Genomic DNA, 26,043 nt, shown 5'->3' on the forward strand with positions numbered 1-26,043 from the left:
AATTTTGCCTTAGTTTCTTGACACGGCATAAGCTCAAAAGCCTATATCGTGTCCGTAAGTACGGGCCGTGAAAGCATCGATGGCAACATTATTATTTTTTATTTGATTTTTTTAATTCGTTGTGCCCAACTGTGGAGCGCATTTGAACTTATTTTTCACAATGTCTCTTCTTCTTTTCTTCCCAGTATCTCTTCATTTTTTCACTGTGTTCCTTTCTGCGTGTTTCTGTCCAGCCTGTATTTTTTCTTGTTGGTTTCTCTGCAAATTTATGTTTGTTTACTAAACTTCTAAATTTCATTCTACCTTGAATGGTTTCGTCCTCAATACCCATTTCTTGTAGATCTTCATGAATTTCTGCTAACCAGTTGTTGCGGATTTTCAGGGTTAGAGCTAGATTTAGAATTTTCTTTGTCAGCCTGTTGTTATCCATTCTGTGTAGGTGTCCGTAGAATTTTAGTCGTCTCTTTCTGATGGTATCTGTGATTTTTTCTGTGAATTGAAAATTTTTGTGTTGTTTCTTTTTCATTCAAATTCCGTTTTCGAACTTTGGTCCTAGGATTTTTCTGAGAATTTTCCTCTCTTGTTTCTCAATGCTTTTCATTTGTGACCTGCCGCCAATAATCAGTGTTTCAGATGCATAAAGTGCCTCTGGTTTGATGACTGTATTGTAGTGTCGTAATTTTGCATTTCTTGATATACATCTTTTGTTGTATCTGTTCCATGTGATTTTGTAAGCCCTTTGCAGTTTAGCAGTTCTTTCTTTGTTAGCTTCCTGATTTAACCCTGCTGGCTGAATAATTTCACCTAGATACTTGAATTTGTCTACTTGGGAAATTATTCCACAATTGGTGATTAATGGTTGATTGTCGAATCTTGATTTAGTTCCTTCCATAAACTGCGTCTTTTCAAATGAAATTTGAAGTCCGGTTTTTGCAGCTATTTCATTCAATTTTTTTATGGATTGGATTGCTTCTTGTCTGTTGTTCGAAAGGATCACAAGGTCATCTGCGAAAGCTAAACAGTCAAGGTGAATTTTGTCTTTAAGAAGTCTGCCAATGTTTATACCTTTAGTTTCTTTTCCCCATTCACGAATCACTTTTTCCAAAACTAAATTGAATAGTAGTGGGAATAGTCCATCTCCCTGTCGGACACCAGTTCTGATTTCGAACGGTTCAGGAATATCTCCCAAGAACTTAACTTTTGATATTGTGTTGGTCAGAGTTTGTTTAATCAATTCCCTCGTTTTCCTGTCGACTTGAAATTCCTCTAGTATGTTGAACAGGTTCTGCCGATCTATGGAATCATACGCTTTTTTGAAGTCAACAAAGGTGATTACTGTTTGTTTGGTTTTGCAAATCTGTAGTATGGTTTTTAGGTTTAGGATTTGTTCTGCGCAGGATCTCCCTTTTTGGAATGCAGCCTGATAATCTCCGATCAGGTGGTCTGTTTGTTTCTCTAATCTATTAAGCAGAGCTTTAGAGAAGATTTTATATACAAGTGAGAGGAGAGAAATTCCTCTGTAGTTATTAATATCTGATTGTTCTCCTTTCTTGTGAAGTGGGTGAATCAATGCACATTTCCAATCCTCCGGAATTTCTTCAGAAAACCAGATGTCCTGTAAGATTTTTTGAATACTCTTGGCCAGTTTGTCACCACCAATTTTCAACATTTCAGCGATTATTCCATCTTCTCCTGGTGCTTTGTTGTCTTTTAAATCTCTGATTATTTGTTTGACTTCTTGTAATGTGGGGGGTTCTGAATCTGGATTAGGTGTTGGTTTTTCATAGGTGAATTGTTCTTTCATTATTATTATTATTTATATTATTGTTTGTTAGGTACGTTGGCTAGTAAAACAATTGTGATTGGATTGTTTTTTTAAACCTACTTCTCTCAACAAAAAAAAAAACTCTTTATTGGCCCGAGTAACGAGATATTAAATGATCACTTTGTTAATGATCTCGCCTGCCTATATTAATAGGCCTAACAACAACCGTGAATATTTCTTAACCAAAATAAACTTCCTTCTAGGAACCTTATTTTTTTATATAGGCCAAAGGCAGGCATTTATTCAAGTGGAGGCACATGCTTCCCCTAGTGCACCATCACTACATTGTTCTATATAGGAGGCTTGCAGTGGTGTCTCAACGGCGCACTAGTGCCAGCGTCTTGGAAAGGTGTAACATTCCAACTGATGAACCCACTGCTATACTGGGGTGAAACTCTGGTAATTTTACGATTGAAAAAGTCTAAAGACTTAAAGAGCTTAAATGTTTACTTTAAAACTCGTTTCCTCATCCCGAGGTGGTGCAGCTCTTTTTTAGACAGGCCCCCAGTGGAAGGGAATTGCATGTACCATTTTTACCGTAAATCAACCTTCCTGCCATTCGCAAATCTCTGGCAGTACGGTACTGTGAATTGAACTCAGGCTCCCAAGAACGGCAGTTAATTGTGGTAACCATTACGCTGGCGGACATTCTAGGCCTACACTACGGAGGCGGACATTTCTTAACCCTTTACTGCATACTGTTGCCCTCAGGCAACATACAACTTTTCACCTGTATAAATGGATACATATTGTGGACAGAGGTAGTTTTCCGGCACACCTTTAACTGTACAGTCATTTAAAGACATATACCAGTGATGCCTTGTTTTTTTTTACATAACATAAGACAAAACAGCCCTACAACCAAAGGTACTCCTTCCACCCCATCAGCATCCACGCGTACCAACCACCGTTTATTTTACGTGGGCCCTCCCCATCACATTACCACAGGCTTCAGGAGTTCCTCTGGCTCAACCTCAAAGACATTACCGACCTACGGTCGTGCAAGTATACTTGCGCCCTGCAATACGTACCCATGGCCAGTAGGCAGTAATGTTCGGTCTTTGAATGTTAAAAGCTTAGCATGAAAATCGTGAAAAATCGTACATATACCCCGTTATGGCAATCCACATCACATACGAGTGTTAAGCTATTAGCCCCAGTTAAGAATTGCAACCTTATATGGTATATGCCTTTAAATGACTATACAGTTAAAGGTGTGCCGGAAAACTACCTCTGTCCACAATATGTATCCATTTATACAGGTGAAAAGTTGTATGTTGCCTGAGGGCAACAGTATGCAACTACGAAACACAGATGTACCGTATGATTCGACGCATATTTTCATTGCGTGGGTCGTATGGACAAAACTGTTCACAAATTTGTGTGATTTCATCAGAGCTGTATAAGGCTTGTAGCCACTTCGAACCAGAATCGTTGTTCTTCTTTGACGAATTACGTTGGGGGGTCTTGTATGCAAGATTTTTTTCCCCTTCGTTTCGAAAAGCCAAGGAGGGTCTAATACACGAGTAAATAGGTAAACAACACTGGTAGTTACTGGAGAGAATCTTTGTTTCCTCATCTTGTAAGGTTACCAGTAAGTGATTGTTCTGCTTCATTAATGCAGCTTTTGTGACCAGGAACATGTTATATACCTCTGCAACAATTCTTTGTTTGTTGTGGTATGGCTTGCTTGCTTATCGCCCTCTCCATAGGCTATCGCTGGGTGACCCGCAGAAGACCACAAGGTTGCTATGGTAAATTGAACAGCATGACTAGGAGGAAGAATGTCAGAATTTCATTGTATTCTTCTTGACTCATACATCTGTTGAAGCAAACAGGATGTAACACATCCTTGTGAGAGCTAGCAAGCAGCAGCATCAGGACTGTGGTGTATCACAAAAATGTAAGGCATTGTGGTTTGAGGTGTTATTGTCTATGACATCAAATTACCTCTAGGGTGTCTGTCTGCGCTTTTAGCTGTTGTCCTCAGAGGTCGAACTTCGATTCCCAGTACTGCCATAAATTTAAGATTGGCTGAAAGGCTGAAATGTGGCTAAAATGGCTGCTAGTATTTGGGACAGACTTAAACAGAGTTACATTACAATGCCTGGGTATTTGTAGCAAGGATCACATAGGCCTTTTAAGGGATAACATCATTCTTTTTTTGCCTATGTCATCCATTTCACATGTCTGCAGATGATCAGAAGGCACATGCACCATAACACTGATTGTTAACAGATGTTGTTGAACTGTGGACATCAGTGATGCATGAATGGTTATTCATTAGGACATATTTAAGTATTATTTGATTTGGTGCCCAGATAGATACAACAGTTTGGACAAGCCAAGGGTACGCACATACTTATTGATTTAATCTGTGCATCTTATACATATTGTAGAAAAGTGTTAATTATGTCTTCATTACTGCATAATGCACATTTTCTGTGTAAGTCAGAGGACTGTCACAACTGCTGCTGGCTTTTTTTTTTTTACCCTTTGAAGCTCATGACATGAAAGTCAGAAAATAAAAGTATATCCTTTCTGAAAATCTACTAATGATGACTATAAAAACATTAATATCAACAACAATTCTTCAAATTTATTCACCATTGTTACAATTTTCATGTGGTTTCAGAATGGAACCACTGGGCATCTATGCATCTGTTACATGATTCATTGTTGCAAGTCTCTTTCAAACCAGTTCTTGTTTTCAATAAACATGTCATATCATATGTGTTACACTTTGAACTAACATACTTACAATCTTCCGTGGAACTCTGCAAAGCAGTTCTTGGTTTTCAACAGGCAAAGTTCCACGTTGCATGTTTCATACTATGATCTTGTGCGGTGAGGTTCATTAGCTGTTCTGCAGTGAGTGCATCTCTGAGATGGTCCCCTCTTTGGCGTACGAGCTGCTTTGTCATATCTTGTCTCAGGAGCAACATATGTTTTGAACTTATTCTGCTGCTTTTGCACCCTCTTCCTTGCAGGACTTGAGGATGAGGGCACCCCTCACAGACCAGCAATTATGGACAGGCAGAACTGCTTTAGAGTGATTGGGTTTGCTTCACAGATTTCTTTGTAGATCAGGAAAGCATACACAACAGTTACATCTAGGAAGTGCCAAAGATTTCGGTGCCACAATTTCTTACTCTTTCTGTCAATCTCGTACGTTGACTTCAACATATCGGCCTTATCCACTTACCCCATATGAGCATTGTAGTCCTGATGAATGCATGGACATGTAATTATTACTCGGGAACAATTTTTGTTCTTTCGTGAGCCTGCTACTGCATGGAAGTTGCAAAGGAACTGAATTCCTTTCTTGTCTTTCCAAAACCTTGCAACCAGACCTTGGCTACTGCACCCAAACTGGAATCCACCACATGACATGCTCTTGTCTTGTCCTTAGGAAATCCAACTCTTCCCTTCTTCACTGTGCCACAGGCATATATGCCCTTTTGTCTCAGATGAAGCATAAGTGGCACGGAAGGAAAATAGTTATCGAAATACACTTGATTATGTTTTCCCTCAAGCTCTTCAGTAAGATCTTTCACTACCCTGGAACTTATACACCTCTCCGTGGTTTGCCCAACCTTTCCTGTATATATTTGAAATTGTGAAATATATCCATTTTCATCTGCATGTACACAAACATTGTAACCACGTTTGATGGGCTTTTGGGGCATATATTGTTTTAGAGTTGACCTTTCCTTGAATCTTATCATGGACTCATCCACAGCCTGCTTGTCTGCAAGTTTATAGCATTGTTTGTAGGTTTCACTGAAATAATCCAACAACGGGCAAACCATGTAAAGTTTGTCAAAGTCTTTCTCCCCTTTCATAGGCTGAGCATCGTTATCATTCAAGTGAATATGACTAAGCAGCCATGAAAATCTGTTTCGAGGCATTATTGATGATATACATGCATCTCTGAGAGCAAGGTCTGATGACCAATACTCCCTATAAGGTGGACTCTCCTTTATGCCCATCAACAAATTGATAGCAAGAAATTTTTTCACTTCTTTGTTATCAGTTGCCTCTCCGAGCTTCTGGATACAGTAAAGGTTAGTATGGTACACTATGCTTTCCACAAGCTCATCGCTAAATAGTAAAATTTTTCAATAGGATTTTGTTTGTCACCTGGAATATTTGGTCTACAGTCTTGAGAAAATTCCCCTTTTTCATGTTCATATATTTCTTGCACCCACAAAACAATGCCCTCACTATCTTCTTCCTTATCTTCGCTATCACCACTGTTCGCACACTTATTGTTATCAGCAAAGTTAGCTTCATTGATATTCCCACTACGTGTCACAGATTAATTTCATTGTTGTCAAACTGATCTACAATCTGTGTCTCTAGCTCTAATTCTTTTTCACTCTCACTATCCATGTCTGAAATTTCTGATTCAGGATCAATGGGTATTTTGTCAAGAATCTGCACAATTAACTCATTGTTGAGGTCATCTCTTCTAGAAGAACATGAACCTTCCATAGCAACACCTTATAAAGAAATTAAAAAGTTTTCGAAAATTATGCAGTAAATCCACTGTGGCTCAGTGGTTTCAGATTGAAACCACATACATTTATGTACAAAGTGTCTACAGTAAATTTTAAAAATGCTTAAAAATCATTTAATCTAGTCCAAGAGATATATAACTCAAAATATATTACCTTCATATGCACGTTAGAAACCTCAGAATTAAAAATGTATTTACATCACACTTGAACAGCCACTGCACAGAACGCATCAACTAGGAACAATAGCATCACATTCAAACTGAAACCACTGGGCCTCTGAACCATTAGATTTAGTGCAATTTAGATTCTGTTTTCTCTTTATTGAGGTTGATTAAGTACTTATTTTATGTCCGGCAAAGTAAAAGACCAAAAAATAAGTTGCTCAAGTATAAAATACTTACTTTTTCTCCTTATGGTTACAATATAACATTATAAAGCAAATAGTCAGCTTAGCTTAACATATATGACTCAAGCTTAGGAAATATCTGGAGAAGCTACTAAATGTCATTGTATTTTTCTCATCCTACTCAAACTTAGGAAATATCTGGTGAAGCTACTAAATATCATTGTATTTTTCTCGTCCTTTTGCTGATGTATTAATTCAAAAATGCTGGAGAAAAGAAAAAGTGTTATACCTGTGAGTGTTTGAGAGATCTGTTTTATATTATATATTGTCATAATGTTAAATTATAGGTCCTAAGCAAGACCACATTGCAGCACGAGAGTTCATCCTCAAGGTATATATGAATACGAATCCTGACCCTGATCGCAGCTGTTATTCTCACTTCACTACAGCCACAGGTTAAAACATTCTGTGTTTGAACCCACTCTGCTTGTAGGTTTGTTACCCTGTCTGTACACTCTTTCAGTCATCTCCTGTACTTTAGATTATCTGAAATGAAACTGAATGGTTGAAGAGCACCTGAGAAAATAAAATGAATTATTTTGAAGAATAACTTGTAAGATTATTGCTCAAAAGTAGTTTAGTTATTTACGCAGTAGCCACAGAAAGTGGTGTTTTACCTTACAAGCGAGATGTTGACATTCGATATGCTTGAAAGTAATTTTGAAACTAGTAAGGTCACCATCACTTTAGTGGCTGTTTCATATTATATTTTATTCCATACTATGACAAATTTACTAATTTATAATGAAATATTTTCTTATGAATAATTTTGACATGTTATCACCCAAATAAGGATTGCTCTATCTTGTTACCACTGAAAATGAGAGTAGTATCCAGTCTAGTATTTTCAGTTTTCCTTTAAGGAGCAGAGATGTGGACACTTTATGCTACAGGCCTGAAGAAAATCGCTTTTGAAATGTAGTGCCTGCGTAGAATGTTACGCATACCTTGGAACGGCATTTTGCACCAATGATTCCATTATAAAATAACTCAACCTCAGAATCAGATTATCACTGATATGTAAACAAAGAATTTTACAATTCTTTGGGCACACTATGCAACATGAGAATAACAGCATAGAAAAACCTATTGTTCTTGGAAATGTTCCCAGCAAGAGAGATTGTGGACTACTTCCCACTTAATGTTATCAAGAATATAACTGGGTTGAACATATTCGCTGCAGCATGTCTGGCTAAGGACTGCAAGAGATGGAGACAATTGACCAATAGCCTCCTCAGAGATCATAATTGTCCGAATTGAGGGGATGATGAGAGAGAGAGAGAGAGAGAGAGAGAGAGGGAGAGAGGAGAGTGCGGCTGTAACCAACACAATCGATACAACAGTTCGTGAACAAGTGATAAATATGGAGTAGGGAATTGATCAACATGGAGGGAAGTTCAGAAAATCAGTACTCGAGAGGAAATTTGAACCAATCAGAGATTCTGTTTCAAATTTAAAATGTGTGGAAAGTACTATACCTACTGAAGCGTAAAGTGTCATTTTACATACACTATTGAGTGTGGAATGAAGTCAAATTCGCCATAGTATGGACAAAAACATTACTCAGTTGTGTTAAGCTGTACCTTTGTAAGCTGCTGTGTATTTTTAATTGATGTAGGCCTACTTGAATTTAATGCCAGGAAAATTATTCATTATATCTGCCACTTTCATTTTTCCCTGTAAGTTTGTAGTGATGCTGCTGTAGTACTGCTATGCAGACCAGTAGTAGCTATTTGGTTTCTTCAACAGGAGTAAGGCTCTTTTACATATCAGCTAGGCTAATATGTGTGCAACTTGGTGGTTGTATTGGAATTCAGTGTGCTGCATTACATAGATTAATACACCACCTACCATGAATAAAAAAATGGGTTATAGAAAAATTACCCATGGCCTAATGGTCCTAGTATAATAGGAAATTACAATAAATGACATGCCCCAGAGGAGTGCGACAGGCTTTGGCAGCCGGCACAATTCCTATCCTCGCCGCAAGTTGGGGGCTTCATTCATCCCATCCCTGACCCGGTCATTGACTGGAAAACAGATTGTAGGTTTTTTCACAATAAATGACAGAGGGCTGTTGTTTGTTTTCTTGCTTGCAAACGACATGGTTTTACATCCCAATTACAATTGCATCATATTTACACTGAACAGTATTTGAATAACTTTCTAAATTAAGATGTAGATAACTACTTTATTTAATAAATTGTTAGATGAATATTAAAAGTGAAAATCAAAATGATATAGTTCTAATAAAAGCTAAGCTAAGCAAATTGAAGTAATGTTATTTTAAAAGTTTACAGTTTTACAAGTTCAAACACTTTGTCTTTAGATGGTGGTAAGAAATTCCACAAGAAATTTAGCCAAAGGAGCACTGAAATACTCTGATTTCTACGAACACCACTGTTGACGATACTGCATAATCAGTTCAGCGGTGAATTTACATGGGCTTATGTCCACTTCTTTTGTTTTCAAACGTGACGTTTCTTGAATTGATTTGTGGTACGTGGAAATTTAAGAGTGAAAGGAATTTTAAATTATTAATTGATTTGTTTATAATTTTGAAAAGGAATTTCATAGTATATCTTCCTCTTGTGTTTCAAGACTGTCTGTTCCAGAATTTTGTAGAAGTTGCAAGTGCGGATTCTTCTGCTGTTCTTTTGTAATGTAGATATATTAAGAATTTTTTTTTTCCCATTGAGATATATGTTGAGGACTCCACACGATGATTGCATATGCTAATTTCAGTCAGACTAGTGTATTGTACAGATGGATGCATGTATTTATTTTTTTATTTTTTGTGTCCATGGTAATGAATTTCAGTATCTTATTTGAGTCGGCTGCTATTTTCTCTTCAATGAGGGTGAACATTAGTTCTCTGTCTAGCAATACCCTGAGATCGTTATTACCATTTGTGACTCTCAAGGGGCTACAACCTAATCTGTAATTGAAAATGATTTGGTTTTTATTTTGCATGAACATCATTGAAATACACTTTACTACATTTAATTCTAATATGTTTTCTGTTGTCCATTCCATTTTGAAGTTGCAGTCAATAGGGATCACAACTGTTTTGTTATACCGTGAAATCATCAGCATATAATAGACGATTTGAATATTTTATTCTTTGTGGTAGGTCATTTATGGAAACTAGGAATACTTGAAGTCCTAGGTTAGACCCCTGAATTATTCCTGAATTTACTGCAAATTCTTCTGAATTTTTCTTGTGAAATTACACTTATTGCTTCCTGCCATTGAGATATGAACTAAAAAGCCAGAGAATCCTAAAATTTTGAGATCTTTTTTTTCAGTATCATGTTGTAGTTTTTGTCAGTGCCTTCTGGAAGTCTGTGAATACAACATCCATCATCTGCCTTCATGTCTATTTCTGTGGACACTGATTCAGTAAAGTTAACCATGTTTGTGACAGTAGAACATCAGGAGAGGAATCTGTGCTGTTTTTCAGTTATTAAGGGTCTTAAGTAAATGGAAATTCTGTAGTATAAAATGAATTCAGAAGTCTTTGCTATCGCTGATGATATACATCTAAGTCAGCAATTACATTGAACATATTGGTACCTGACTTATTTTCCACATAAATGGATCTGTGGCAGCTTTAATAATTAAGTATATAGAAAGGAGAGGATACTTAAAGAACTTCTGCACAACCCTTACTTACATATGGTAGGATGTGGTCTGGAAGCTTATGGTTTAGGCTTCAATTTTTTTATAGCTATTTCAGCCTCATGCACAGTACACAGTGTGCTGGTAGTGACTGATGGATCATTAGGAATGTAGTAGGCCTATTTGGCTTTGTTGTGAGAAAAAACTGATTCAAAATACATCATAAATGCCTCAGCTGTGTCTTTGTCTTTGTCATTGAATGTTTTATTGTTATGGCAAAATACATCACATTTGTTATTCTTTCTTGTGTTTTTAATATATGCCCAGAAAGTTTTTGTGTTGTTAGTTGTACCCAGTTCCTGTTGTTGTTCAGACTTGAAACCTAAATATCAGTAATGAAAATACTAGAGTATATAATTACCATAGAAGTTAGTGTAGTAATATCTGGAGGATACCATTTCTCATTGCACTTTGAGAATATATGTAGACCTACTCTTTACTTAATGGTACCTTAGTGGTGTGCTACACAGTAGAACTTGCTGAAAGCAGAGACTTGTCCGCTACGCTATTTTTTCTTGGTCCCGGCAAAGCATACAGCGTTATAATGTTTTTACTTTTGTATAATGTGGAATCACCTCAACACAGAAACGAAATCAATACTGATTTGTTTAAAATCTGTTTGTACAATACGGAAAACATTATGAACTGATGTAGTCCTTCGTACAATATTTGTGCATTTGTGCTGATGATATGATCAATGTCACTGTATGGACAAATGGAAGCAAAGTTTCTTTGTTTGATATGTGGAAGAAAGCTTGTTGTGAATTACTGTATAGAGTGTTGTGGCGGAAATAAGTTTAAGGAGTGTGCATCCAGTGTTGTGAAATAGTGTAATGTAATGTTGCGATAGTTTCAAAATGATATTCATATTATGTATCATACTGTATGTGTAATAATAAAGCGCATTAATAATAATTAACAAATCAGTCTGCTACAGTACTACATATCAATCTGGATAACCGAGTGCCATGCGTAGGCAGGTACGGGTAATATAAATTTTTGTATGCTGTATTGTGTTTTGTGTATCAGTGGTCATGATTGCTTTTTAAAGGCAAAAAGATGTTTTATGTAATGCAGAAACTTGTCTAATTCGGAAAAAAATTATGATCCCTTGAGATTCCGCTTTGAGCAAGTTTTATTGTATTTTAAATATTACAGGTTTGTAAGTTGTTTTCGAAGGTTGATAATATTGTTCCTTCCTTGAATTCATGAGCTTCTCAGAACAGGCATCTTGTAATTCTTAATTTAAGTTTGTAGCCTTTTCGTACAATACTAGTTTATCTAATTCCTTAGATGTATGAACTGCTTTATGAAATGAAAGGTTAAGTGATATTTCCTTTCTTTTCTTTCATGTTTAGAATATGTATCTCTGGCACAGTATAAAGACACAGTTACACGTCCTGGATATCCTGTTGTGCATTGTTGCTGTTTAAAGAAAAAGTAGTGTAATTTGAATATTAACTTCCATGTGATTTGTCAGTCTCTTCATTAGTTTTTGAAAGGTAAACTATAAATTAAGAACTTGATGTTGTGAGTGATTTTTGTAATCTGGTTCTGACTTGCTACTAAAAAATTTAAGGGAAGAAACGTGTTTGAAGCAATATGTTAGCTCTGTTTAATATTGGTCATTGTAGCAGGAAATGCACTTTTGTTACAGATAGTTTATGTTCCTTGAAAGCTGTTTAGTTAACAAAACTAGTTCAGCTTTGGCATGTGAGACGTTTGAAGGAAATATGTATGTCAGTCGATACAGTGTATATATATTGAGCTTCACTCCCTTAATTTTATGGGACCATTGCAGTGGCACTCGCCCACATGGTCTCCTACCTGGTATTTTGCCGAACACAACGACCTTCTCTTTAGAGCTTTCACTCCTTCAGATACAGTGTGGCCAAAGAACTGTAGTTTTCGTTGGAGGTAGAAAGTGGACAACTTGTCAATTTCCAGCTTGTTTAAAATTGAGTTGTTGATTTTATGTTCTGTTAAAAAATGCAGAGCATTCTTCTCCAGCATTCTCAAAAGCATTTTTTTTTTTTCTATATGATATGCTAACAAAAGAAGTAAATGCCATACCAAAAACGGGGTTCTACGAGGGTTGGAGCAATAGTCATTGCAACTATCATTTTACTTGCAGATATGTGCGCAGATCACACACTGCTATTTGTTGCGTAGAAGCTATGCAGGCGTAGTGTGTATTCACAACAGCAGATGGTCATGTGATTGCTGGTAGTAGCACAGAGAGCGCTGTGAAATCACTTGTGTGGCGAGCATCGTGCGAGATGGAAGTAACCCGCGTTGAGCAGCGCGCATACATCAAAATAGCCATTCTCTGGGGGAGAAATGTGGGAGAATATCACAGTGAATTGGTGGGAGCCCTTGAGAATAATGCCTTCCCATACCATACAGTAGCATGGTGCGTGGGAAATTTCAGCAAGGGCGTGTGACAACTGGTGATCAGCAACGCTCGGGATGACCTGTCAGTGTGCGGACCGACATAGCACATGCCGTCATCAAGCAGTTCCTAGAGGAAGACAGACAATGGATGCTACTGGAGTTAGAGAGGGCAAGTGGCATCAAGAAACTCACCATCCACATCATATTGCAGACAGAGCTGCAACTGTGCAAAATCGCTTCGCAGTCAGTACCGCATGCTCTGACAGAAGTTCAGTGGTGGGTGTGATCATGGAACATGCTCTGACCACCTAGCACGCTGGAAACAGGACAGCGACCACTTCTTGTTACGAATAATTGCCATTGATTAATTTTAGACCAGGGCATATGAACCGGAATTCAAACATCACGTCCGTGGAGTGGCGACGTGCCAGATCACCAAGGCGGCAGAAGTTCCGTCAGAATCCTTCACCCGTAAAATTAATGGTAATCATCGCGTACGACATCAGGGGTGTCATTGTGGGCCACTTCATTCCATACAAAAGGCACTAGGAAAGTTTTGCAATACGCAAAAACAGTTGGCTGGACATCCGTGTTATGGTGAGGGATGAAAAGAGGAGTGAAAACCGGTCTACAAGACAGCAAGTGCGACCTTCACACCAGTTGTTACCAAGCAGTGGGACTGAAAGCAAGTTGAGATGTCGGTGGCTCTAAAGGTGAATATCGCGCAATTATCCGCTAGAATTTTGCTCGTGGATTAACTGTTGACCAGTGCCTGGAGGAAATTACTCCTGTGCTGGAGAAAGACTGTCCACATCGGACAACAATTTTCCGCTGGTGCAAAGAGTTCCAGATAGGAAATTTTTGGGTAGAAGACGATCCTCTTTCTGGGCGACCATCTAAATCAGTGACTGAGGAAAACATTGAAGCTGTGAGGAAAATGTTGCAGCAAGAGAGGCGGTTGACATGTCGGCAGGTAGAAAAGACCCTCCACATTCCTGCACCAGCTATTCATTAAATTCTACATGACCATCTCCATGTTAGAAAGGTTTGTTCCCTTTGGGTATCCCATTCAATTTCAGAGGAACAAAGGGCACATTGAGTGAAATGGTGCTGAGAAATGCTAAAACAGTTTGAAAATGGGACTTTGCATAATGTCAATAGCATCGCTACAGGTAACGAAACTTGGCTTTATTATTACGATGTCCCAACAAAATCCCAGAACAAGGTGTGGCTGTTTGAAGATGAGGGTACTCCTGTGACTGTGTGAAAGTCAAGGTCAGACAAGAAAAGGATGATTGCAGGATTGTTCACTAAACAGGGCATCCTGACTCGGGTTGTGCTAGAAACACAAAGGACAGTTACTGCGAAGTGGTACAGTGAGACTTGTCTGCCTCAGGTCATCCAGGCTCTCAAGCAGCTCCGTCCAAGGTCACGGCTCAACACTTGGCTCTTGCATCACGACAATGCTCCAGCACATCGTGCTAATGTAACAATGGATTTTCTTGCCAAATCAGTACTGCGAAGTGGTACAGTGAGACTTGTCTGCCTCAGGTCATCCAGGCTCTCAAGCAGCTCCGTCCAAGGTCACGGCTCAACACTTGGCTCTTGCATCACGACAATGCTCCAGCACATCGTGCTAATGTAACAATGGATTTTCTTGCCAAATCAGGGTTGACTGTGCTTGATCACCCTCCATACAGTTCTGATCTTACCTCATGTGACTTTGCACTCTTCCCAAAAGTGAAGATGAAACTGAAAGGGCAGCGTTTTGTATCCGATGAGGAGCTTTTGGCAGCAGGGGATCAAGAATGTGAAAATGTAACCAAAGAAAAGTGGCAGAGTTGGTTCAGTGACTGGTTTCGACGTATGCAAAAGTGTATTGAGTGTGGTGGAAATTATTTTGAAAAAGTCTAAAGCGTTCACTCACATTGCACAACTTTCCTAGTGACTTTTGTATGGCAGAACAGTGAGCGCAGAGTACTACAAGGACTTCCTGGTGTGACAGGTACGACGTGGTGTTCGGGAGAAATGTCCGGATCTTGTGGACATTGCAATCATCCGTCATACTCTCCTGACCTTTCACCCTAGGACTTTAATCTCGTAACAAAGGCAAAGGAACCACTACGTGGTACAATGAAATTGATATAATAAATAAGGTAGTTCAACCTATTCAATACAAATAAATACGAAATGTAGTGTTACATTCCTATTTAATTATAAGTGAAAGCAGTACCGGTTTCGACCCCAATCCGGGTCATCATGAGCCGAATAAAACTCATAAAACAATGCATAGGTAAGAAAGAAATTAAAGATCAAGTCCCCACAAAAACAGTTGAAGAGGCAAAATAAAACAACGGGGATAGGCACTGTAAAATTCAGAAGAAGTAGAAGGTAAGTCGCTTAAAAGAAGCAAGGCGCAATCTTCTGAACAGCAGCATAGCACACGCAAAGTTCGGCATTGTCTCAGGCGTGAAGTCACAAACTATTTTGCTTCTTCACATTTGTTGGATTGTGTTGCGACTTTGTGCCTGATAGTATATGCAAACTGGCTCATTTAACTGTTCTCCGCTTCTTGTAAACATTATGAGACAATGCTGAACTTTGCGTGTGCTATGCTGCTGTTCAGAAGATTGAGCCTTGCTTCTTTTAAGTGACTTACCTTCTACTCTTCTGAATTTTACAGTGCCTATCCCCATTGTTTTGCCTCTTCAACTGTTTTTTGGGGACTTGATCTTTAATTTCTTTCTTACCTATGCATTGATTTTTAGTTTTATTCAGCTGATGATGACCCGGATTGGGGTCGAAACCGGTACTGCTTTCACTTATAATTAAATAGGAATGTAACACTACATTTCGTATTTATTTGTATTGAATAGGTTGAACTACCTTATTTATTATTTCATTGTGTTACATTTCAATACGGAACATTATGAAATTTTTATCTTTATATATACACTACGTGGTAGGCGGTTCGTGACACAGGAGGATTACCCTATTCTCACATGGTGCAGCAAATGGTGACGCAGATGGTATTAGATGCCTCCCACATCATTGGCAGCGTGTAATTAACAATGCAGGGGACTACTTTGAGGGCCTTAAGACCGTTTTGTCATGTCAGCTGTATGTGTGCTGTGCTGTAATGTAGGAGGTGTGCTGGGATGTAATTATTTTGCACCATGAAACCAGTATTGTCCTGTACCCACAATAATACATATGTGAGGCACAACATTTGTGTGTTCTTCAATGTCCACACACGTAGTTCCCACCTCGTCTTTTCATCCGTATATGTCACATTTTCCAGCCGGGCTGGTATCTGCAAGAAAGAAAATGGTTTCAGTAACTTTTGCCCCAACCCTGGTATTCTCTTAAGAAGAGAATATCTAAGGAATGTTTGTTGCCCTTATTTGAAACATAAGTTGAAACACAAAAATAACATGGATAAAGGGGTATATGCTTTTCTTAATTCACTGAATTTTGAAAATTAAGGTTCACAGGTAATTAGATAGTGTGTAATTGGAATTAGATATCGCAGTTACACTGTGGTCTACCTGAAGTAGAGAATAGACCTCTCTTTTTCCATGACCACAAGTTTAGTACTGACAGATGTTCTGTGGGTGGGTAAGTCCATGATTCTCTATGAACATTTCAGCGCATAAAGTGAATATTTGATGACTATATCTCTGCAGCTTCTAACACTCAGTTTTACTGGTAGTGAGCATGAAAGGTTCCCATTGAAATTGATGAATAATTTGATAGGGCACATTACAGGTGATGGATTTTGAAGATGGTAATATCTACAGCTCTCCATATCACTCATGTTGGCTTGTGTGAGGAATTTTCGTGTTCTCATTAGGTGCCCACCCAGGAAAATTTTAACTCTGAGCTTTCTAATGTGTTTGCATTGAGGTCATTTGGTTTCCTTTTTGCAATGATGTGATCAAGTAGAGAGAATGCTCAGATAGTGTTAGGTCAGAAAAATATGCAGTCAGCAACCAAATATTCTCATGTATACTTCATGGCTTCATGTTCAGAGAATATTGTTATATTACTCTTTCCAACTCAATCTGAGCAAGTTATGTGCTAGGTGTCAACTTCAATATTACTGAAGTTCATGTTTGTAATTGCAAAAGGTTTTTACAGGAATAGTAGAGTGGTGTATATCATGGATTACAGCATTTCATGATTATGCTCAAATTTATTCTCTCTAGAATTATGTCCAAACTTTAGCATACAGGGTGAACTTTAATAAAACCGACAAACTGCAGGGACTTATTCCTGATCGGAAATGGAGGAAAAAATGTCCTATGAACACGTGTCCGGAAATGCATCATTGCGACAGTAGATGGCACGGACGAATGAAATTTTCTCTTGACTACTTGCAGTGTGTTGCTTCTGTTGCAGATAGTGTGATTGGAGCAGCGTACTGTCGGAAGCAGAATGGTCTGGTATTTATATCGGGAACAGGCCGAGATGGTGTTTGTGTACGGCCAAGCCAATGGAAACGGTCGAGAGGCAGCACGGCTATACCAAAACAAGTACCCTCACAGACACCAACCACATCACACAACGTTTCAAGCCCTTTTTGGGCGTTTGTGTGATCATGGGTCCTTTCAGACAGACAAACGTGCAGGGAGGCGGCAGACTGTGTGTACACCAGATCTGGAGGAACAGGTTCTACAGGACATTGAGACGAACCCTAGTACAAGCTCCAGGCAACTGGCCCGCCAACATGGTGTAAGCCAGACTATGATTATATGTATCCTGCATGACAACCGCTATTATCCCTGTCGCCTGCAACGAGTGCAAGGATTATCAGCAGCAGATTTCCCTCTACAGGAAGGATTTCGTCGATGGTTTTTGCACCAGGCCATCACAGTTACGGGATTTCTGTCATCAGTCCTCTTTACCGATGAAGCAACCTCTACCAGAAATGGCATTGTCAATCTGCATAATCTTCATCTGTGGGCTACAGAAAATCCCCGAGGAATGGTTGAAGCGTCTCACCAGCATCGGTTCAGCATCAATGTTTGGGCAGGAATTCTTGGCGACCACATACTTGGACCAGTTATTATTCTACAACGCATTAACAGAGGAACGTACGTGGACTTCCTGCAGAATACTCTGCCTGGATTGCTTGAGCATGTGCCTTTGGCAATAAGACAGGTTATGTGGTTTCTGCATGATGGAGCACCACCCACTTCCGCATTACAGTTCGCCAGCACCTCAACAACATTTTCCCCAGACGCTGGATAGGACGCAGAGGCCCTGTTGCATGGTCTCGTAGATCACTAGACTTAAACTCCCTGGATTTTTACCTCTGGGGATATCTGAAAAGTGTTGTGTATGCTGAACCAGTTCCTGATGTGCAGACCCTTCAACAGCATGTTCACGACGCCTGTGACACTATTTGGCGAGAGGCCAGAACGTGCGAAAGTGTGAGGCAATCCATGATACAACGTCTGAACGTGTGTATTGCAGCCCATAGAGGCCACTTTGAACATCTGCTGTGACGTGGATGCAATTCAGTTACATACCGAGTTCCGGGACTATTTGTTGTCGTTGCACGCATACCGTCCATTTCCGGACACATGTTCGTAGGACATTTTTGCCTCCATTTCCAGTCAGGAATCAGTCTCTGCATTTTTGTCGGTTTTATTAAAGTTCACCCTGTATAGATAGTCCTTTCAGTGTCAGTGATGAACGAATGACCATGCATGTAACATTTATTCTTGGCAAAGCCTCAGGGATCTCTTGTTTCCTTGGTTAATGTTGTTTCAGTTTGGTTACTGTAATTGCCTACATTTCATTTTTGTTGGTTGCTGGATTTAATTAATGATTAAGAATGAGCTTACAAGCAGAGAATGCCATGAAGTGAAAGTACCCTTAAATTTGTTGACTTTTTATTGCTAAGTTGCAGGCTGCTGGATGATCGAAGAGAGGTATTAGTGTAGCTTGTAGTTTACATTTTCTCCCATAATGTTTCAGGTCCCCAAAGGGATGCAATAGCAGCGCGAGAGTTCATCCTGCGTATGTTTGTAGACCTGAACCCTGATAGTGAGAAGATTATCTACTCACATTTCACCTGTGCCACAGGTACCTTTACTTGGCCTTGCTGCAGCCAGGCAACTGGCTCAGCAAGTGCATTCTCTTGCATGTTATTGTCTAATCTTTTTCCTTTTCTTTATGCATGCTTACTTGTGGAACCTGCCTCTCGCAGACACAGAAAACATTCGGCTTGTGTTCTGTGCTGTCAAGGACACCATCATGCAGAATGCATTGAAAGAGTTCAACTTGGCTTAACTAGAGTTATTTCTATGTCTGAAGTTTGGCTTAGCATGTGTTCATTGGATTTATGGATTTCAGTGTTGGTGGTGACTAGTTTGTACTTGATTATATAATAGAATAAAATGACTTTGAAATATCTCCTTTTGAGTGAAATTAATGTATATTCAAGAATGCTCAAAATAAAGGACTATAGGATTTATTACAATTATGTCATCGTTCCATTATTTTATAGTGTGTGGCTATTTTAAGTTTCTTTCTGTATCGGCTGTAGATGTTATTTGTGAAGTTTGAAACATAAATATGTTCAGCTGTTTGATTTCTGATAAAATATCTTCATGCTACGTTAATTGCAGTGGTGAAATTGGTATGAGTAAATAAGTGTACGGTTAATAGGATCTGACGTAGGTTCAGCGATATAGTTAAGTAATCATATCACTGCTATCACTGACTAGACTTATATATATATATATATATCATTTAACGCAAATACAGTATGATAACACAACAAAATATATACACAATTTACAATTGATCCGTAAAGCCGTAGCAATATGGTAGGACTTACCTATGATAGCTCACTTTATCAACAACTGACTGTCAGAATCTATAACTTGCTCATTGAACTGATCACATATAATATACATAGTTTACAAACGACACCACACGCTTTGTCAGTATAACAGCAGCAACATACTTAACTTCTCCTCTCATACAGTAAACCACGATTGATCTGCAGCAGTATCAACACAACTACTCAGTAACTCTCGTTCAACTACTCACTACATCACTCTTCATATAAACACTGTCTATGATTCAGGATAATTCTGCTTTCTTACAACATAGTATTACTACAACATATGTGGAAGATTCTACAATAACATTGAGAAGTCTTTAGTAAGTTCTTGTTCTAGAATTATCTTGAAACAAATTTGTCGTTATGGCACATAACCTAAAGATATCTAGAAACACCTAGAATATTATACAACATGTCCTTAGTACATGAAAATTCCAGAACCCCTTTACTTTAACACACACAAAACTAGGGTTTTTCCCGAACAACTTGGTTAACATGGACGGTTGTTTATTAAGTGGTAGGCATGATGTAAACTTAACCTAACTTGGGGCCGATGACGTAGAAGTTAGGTACCGAGCTCGATAGCTGCAGTCTCTTAAGTGCGGCTAGTATCCAGTATTCGGGAGATAGTGGGTTCGAACCCCACTGTCGGCAGCCCTGAAGATGGTTTCCTGTGGTTTCCCATTTTCACAGCAGGCAAATGCTGGGGCTGTACCTTAATTAAGGCCACGACCGTTTCCCTCCCACTCCTAGCTCCTCCCTATCCCATCATCGCCATAAGACCTATATGTGTCGGTGCGACGTAAAGCAACTTGTAAAAAAAATAGTTAGGTCCCTTAAAACAAGCAGCATCATCATCATCATTAACCTTAACTTCCCTTAAGTTAATACACACATAACCAGAAATGTCTGGAATGACTGAACACATGAAAGATTTACAAGGGGCCTAACCTATAATACCTGAGGTAAATTCAGCCAATGATATAAACAACTACAAGCCACTAGCTACAACTTCTACTTTGGGTAAACTTCTTGAGAAAATTATTTTAAATTGCCTTACAGGTCCTTATTCATGAAGACACGACAGGATAAACATCCAAATGCTGAGTGGGCAGCACCAATTCTCATATCCACTCATATGGGCAGTTAGCATTTGTTGAGAGGATACTTTCTAGATATAAAAAGTGGTTGACCTGTCCCAGTGTAGTATTTGCAATGGAGATATCTATTGAAAGCTGGTAGGTTACCTAGATGCAGGCTGGGCGAGTACTTTGGTTTTCTGAACATTGTTAGAGAGACCAAAACAATCGCAGCACTTTTGAAACAATTGACTGGCTGTTGCAGCTCCTTAGGTATGAGAACAGGTGCTGCAGTGTTATCTGCATATTGCAATTCCATAAGGGAGGTAATCTTAGTGAGCTTTTGGGAGCAAAGTCTAGCCAGATTGAGCAGTATCCCATTAAAGCAGTATTTGACCCTTACACCCTGCTTGTGTGTAGATGTTCGATGAAGGACAATAGTTAATTGCAGTTCATCCAGTTAAGATTACATCCAGGTGACGTGTCTTGAGATGCTTAAGTGTAGTAGTTGAAGATGTAAACAATGTGATTTATCTTCAGCTAGAGGACATCTTAATATTTTGACAATAAGTAATGTGGTCCAAAAATGTTGGTTTTGTTTTCAACATGGATCTGAATAAACAATAAGATGTCTGAAAGAAAGAAAGAAAATAAACCTATGGTTGAGTGAAGAAAAGAGTCGAAGACGTGATCATGTTTATGAGACTTACCCCCCTTGAAGTACATTCTAATAGATGTTATTGATGTTGTAACAGAAATCACAATAGCCTGAGTAAAAGCGGAGGCAGTTGGAAGCAACAGAAAACTGTCAACTGATACCACTCTAGCAGCTTTTACTCATAATGTTTCAAATAATCTTGATCATAATAATTTTGTTAGTTCAGTATTTTTAGACTTGATAGTGTAGTCCACAACCTATTGCTAAAGAAACTAGAACATTATAGTGTCTGTGGTATCACTTTACATCTGCTAACTTCTTACTTACTACATCATAAGCAGTGTGTTAAAGTAAATTATGTAATATATTACAAGGTAAAAAATGTTACATCTTCCTTTGACATCACAAACAGCGGTATTCCACAAGGTTCTATTTTGGAACATTTTCTCTTTCTCCTGTATGTTAATAAAATACCAGAAATTTTCAACTCCACTGTTGTATCTTATGCAGATGAGACATCTGTTATTACTTGGGGAAAAAATAAGGAATCAATGGTGCAAAATCTTACTGCATCTGTAAAACACCAACAGAGTTTTCATTTCTAGTTTCCTCACAAAACTAATGTGGTGAACTTTGATTTTAAAAGTGATTGCAATGATACAAATATTTGGTAAAATGGCATGTACCTTCAAACAACAGGATTGTACTAAATTCTTAGTCATTGTTCTAGATAGGCATATGTCTTGGAATTATCATGTTAATTATGTCTGTTAAAAAAATTACCATCTGTAATATTACGTAGGCCATGAGTAAGCCCTACAAGGACAATCTGCGTAAAATTATCATAATTGGCTGGCTAATGGTGTGCAAGAGATTACTCCTGGAGGCAAGATATATAGGGCATCAGTGGGTGTTGTTGGTTTTTTTTTTTTATTTTTTTTTTTTACGTCGCACCAACACAGATAGCTCTTACCTTAATTAAGGTACAGCCCCAGCATTTGCCTGGTGTGAAAATGAGAAATCACGGAAAACCATCTTCAGGGCTGCCAACAGTGGGATTCGAACCCACTATCTCCCGGATACAAGCTTACAGCTGTGCGAATCTAACTGCATGGCCAACTCGGCCGGTCCGTGGGAATTGTGTGTGACTGGATTTTGTGTGCATGGATCATAATTTCATCAGACATTGTGTCTAAAAGTTTCAAGAAAATGGGAATCTGAAACTCGCTTGATGGCAGTGAAGATGACGGCTTATCAAAAGGCGTAGATTCAGGGCGTGACAGCAGTTCTCTCGATTCTGATAGTGTTGATGATGAGTAGACGCGGTAAGTTGTGTACGAGACTTTAATATTACAGTATTTTAATTTGCCAGTATTTTATTTTATTTTGTTCACGTATCTCTGACAGGCTGGCTGTGGAGGTGAGCTCAAGGTTCACTGCCTCATACTATATGGGGTTTACAAATCAGTGTAACTGAAATATTGTGCATTGAAACCGAACATATTTCTTAAAAACTATAATTTATTAAATTTAAGACATCATGCAGTACCATACTTGTCCAACTCCTTGGGTGAATGGTCAACATTGATGCCTTCTGTTCAGAGGGTCCTGGGTTCAGTTCCCGGGGGGGGTTGGAGATTTTAATCTCATCTGATTAATTCTTCTGGATCGGTGATTGGGTGTTTGTGTTTCTTCCAACACTTTACTCTTCATATCCAGAAAACAACCACAGAAACACGTACTAGTGATTACATCCCTCCGTAAAGGGTTGGCGTCAGAAAGGGCAGCCTGTCGTAAAACATGGCCCAATAACCATGTGCACCACAGGCGTGTGAAAAGTGTGAGGAGGAGAAGAAGTCTATCAAACATTAGAGATAACTTACAAATGTATTACTAAAAGAGTACTATAGAGTAATGTACCCTCACTGGTGCTATGGGATAGTTGTCTGGAGTTGTGTGCCAAATGTTCCCCCTGTGGGTGGGGCTGATAGAATAACACCCACGGTATCCCCTGCCTGTCGTAAGAGACGACTAAAAGTGGCCCCAGGGGCTCTGAACTTTGGAGTGAGAGTTGGCGACCACAGGGCCCTTAGCTGAGTCCTGGCATTGCTTCTACTTACTTGTGCCAGGCTCCCCCTTTCATCTATCCTCTCCGGCCTCTCTTGGTCAACTCTTGTTCTTTACCGACCCTGACGCTATTAGGTTTGCGAGGGCTAGGGAGTCTTTCATTTTCATGCCCTTCATGGCCCTCGTCTTCCTTTGGCCGATATCTTCATATTTTGAAGTGTCGGATCCCTTCCATTTTTTCCCTCTGATTTGTGTTTTATAGAGGATGGCTGCCTACTTGTACTTCCTCTTAAAACAATAATCACCACCACCACTGTGCCAAATGAATATTTTGAAAGACTCTTTATTTTACAAAAGAGATTTCTAAGGATCTTGTTTTGCATTCTGAATCAAAGTACTCGCAAACATTCTTTCATAACTCAAATTATGGCACTTTCTTCTATATATATATATATCTATGAATCTATACTTATTAAACACAATAAAACATTGATTATAAGTAATAGCAAGATCCACAATTATAACACTAGAAATAGGAATGATTAGCACATATGTTTACAGTGCGCTAAAAAGGATGGACCGTAGCCCATATGTGAAGGGTATGTTACTCTACCACAAACTGCTTAAGGATATAAAAAATCTGAAAGGTAAAAAGTTTCAAAAGTCATTAAAAGATCACTTAATTAAGAGGTGCCAGTATTCCATAAATGAACTGTATATCAGAATGTGTGGATTTTATTTGTATATATACTCCTAGATTTCAAAAAAGCATATTGTGTTATCCATAGAACCACACTTTTAAAAACCTTCATATCATATGGTCCTCATACCAGATTAATAAAAATCATCAAACTAACTTTAACAGACACAAATTCAAAGGTAAAGTTCAGGGGAGAAGAGCCAAAAGCTTTTACGATAAAAAACTGGTCTCAGACAAAGGGGACGAATTATCTCTGCTGCTTTTCAATATGGCTCTCGATTACATCATGAAACTTTAGCATGAGGAAAACCCACCTATAATCAGAATTGGAGCAAAACCCTCAACAAGAACAAATTGCCTGGGATTTGCAGACGATTTAGCTATCTTAGCCCTTGACTTGGAAGAAGTTTGTGCCCACATCACCAGTCTCCAAAAAATTGCCCTAAAAATAGGATTACAAATATCCTTTGAGAAAACTTGAGATCATGCACATGAAACCCCTGAACTTAATAAAGGATTGATCAAAAAAATCTCAAAGCAGTTGGACTCAAGATAGCAGATGCAGAGAACAAAAATAAAATTAACACCCTTCTTAAGACTCTCAAGGTTCTACAATTTAAATATCTTGGAGAAATCATCACACACCACTTAAATTAGAAAGAAATGTGTATATATAGGCTTAATTTCTAACCTAATCATCATATAATAAAATATACCTGTCAATAGACACTAAGATGCAACGTTAAAAAACAGTAACTCTCCTGGAAGCCACTTACGCTTGTGAAACCAAGTTCCAAATTAAAAACAAAAGAACTGATCAGCTCCTCAAAACTGAAAGAAGAATCATCAGAACTTGCATAAATAAAAAATACCAGGTCTTAAGATTCTGGAGAATCCTTCCTCATGACACTGTTAAACGAGAGATTGGCACAATCACCAGCACAGTGAAGAAGAATCTCGTATTTCTTTCACATCTTAGAAAATTGGCTTTTACGTCAACCAGTGATGAGAAATCTTGGAAAGAAGATCTACGAAATTCAGCAAGATCGCAAAGCGGATGGACTCACGATAGCAAGTGCAGAGAACTAAAATAAAATTAATGCCCTTCTTAAGACTCAACAAATTTTTATCAGAAATGACACATAGAAGGGCTATTTCAGTTTCAGACAAATTGAGAAAATTATGGTTGGAAAGAATGAAAAAGTACTGGGCAGATCACAAGAACCAAACAGTACAACTTTCAAAGAGAAAGTGAACATGGAACAACTCAAGTGGTCCATTGTTGCCAATAAAGTTAATAATAATATTAGAATATATATATATATAGGGAGTAGCTTGATGTTGTCTGACAGCTGTAAAGTTGTATAGACAGTAAATAAAAATTGAATTGAATTGAATTGAATTGAATTGAATTGAAGTGTTATCATGAAGGGCCATCATCAGATCTACAAAATGCTGAGGGCAGCTAAAGTGTTTCAGAACTGTCCACATAACTGGTCTCGGGACTGAGTCGAAAGCCTTTTCCAGGTCATAGAACATAAGGTATAAAGGAGTCTGTTGCTCTGTGCATTTTTCCTGGATTTGCCTTGCACAGATCATATCTGTCATGCCTTTGGAGGTTTGAAAACCGCACTGCGACTTAGGTAAGATCCTTTCAGAAATAATCTGCAGGCGATTGAGCAAAATTCTAGCGAGAATTTTATCTGCTATTGGTAGCCGTGAAATACCATGATAGTTGCCACGAACACTACAACCACCTTTCTTGAATAGAGTAACGATAGTAGCAATTTTAAGGTCACCTGTAATACATGAAAAATTGTTTCCAGTTATACACATATCCTAACCTGTGTC

The 26,043-nt window shown here is 38.5% G+C and overlaps 1 protein-coding gene across 7 annotated transcripts in view; it reads left to right on the forward strand.

Annotated features, from left to right (window-relative positions):
• The window catches only part of Galphaq (G protein alpha q subunit), a 395,971-nt gene that overhangs the window by 289,778 nt on the left and 80,150 nt on the right, over nucleotides 1-26,043 (forward strand). For 3 of the 7 annotated variants that reach the window (XM_067137254.2, XM_067137256.2, XM_067137257.2), the window contains 2 exons: nucleotides 18,815-18,922; nucleotides 19,047-19,322. In XM_067137254.2, coding sequence (XP_066993355.1) covers nucleotides 18,815-18,922; nucleotides 19,047-19,129 — 191 coding nt within the window. In that variant the 3' untranslated portion in view covers nucleotides 19,130-19,322. Of the gene's footprint in view, nucleotides 1-7,041; nucleotides 7,150-18,814; nucleotides 18,923-19,046; nucleotides 19,323-26,043 lie in introns of those variants that run through there. The other 4 variants (XM_067137252.2, XM_067137251.2, XM_067137250.2 and 1 more) reach the window with 2 other exon arrangements.

Source organism: Anabrus simplex, chromosome 1 (genome assembly GCF_040414725.1).
Source record: "Anabrus simplex isolate iqAnaSimp1 chromosome 1, ASM4041472v1, whole genome shotgun sequence".
Lineage (NCBI taxonomy): Eukaryota > Metazoa > Arthropoda > Insecta > Orthoptera > Tettigoniidae > Anabrus > Anabrus simplex.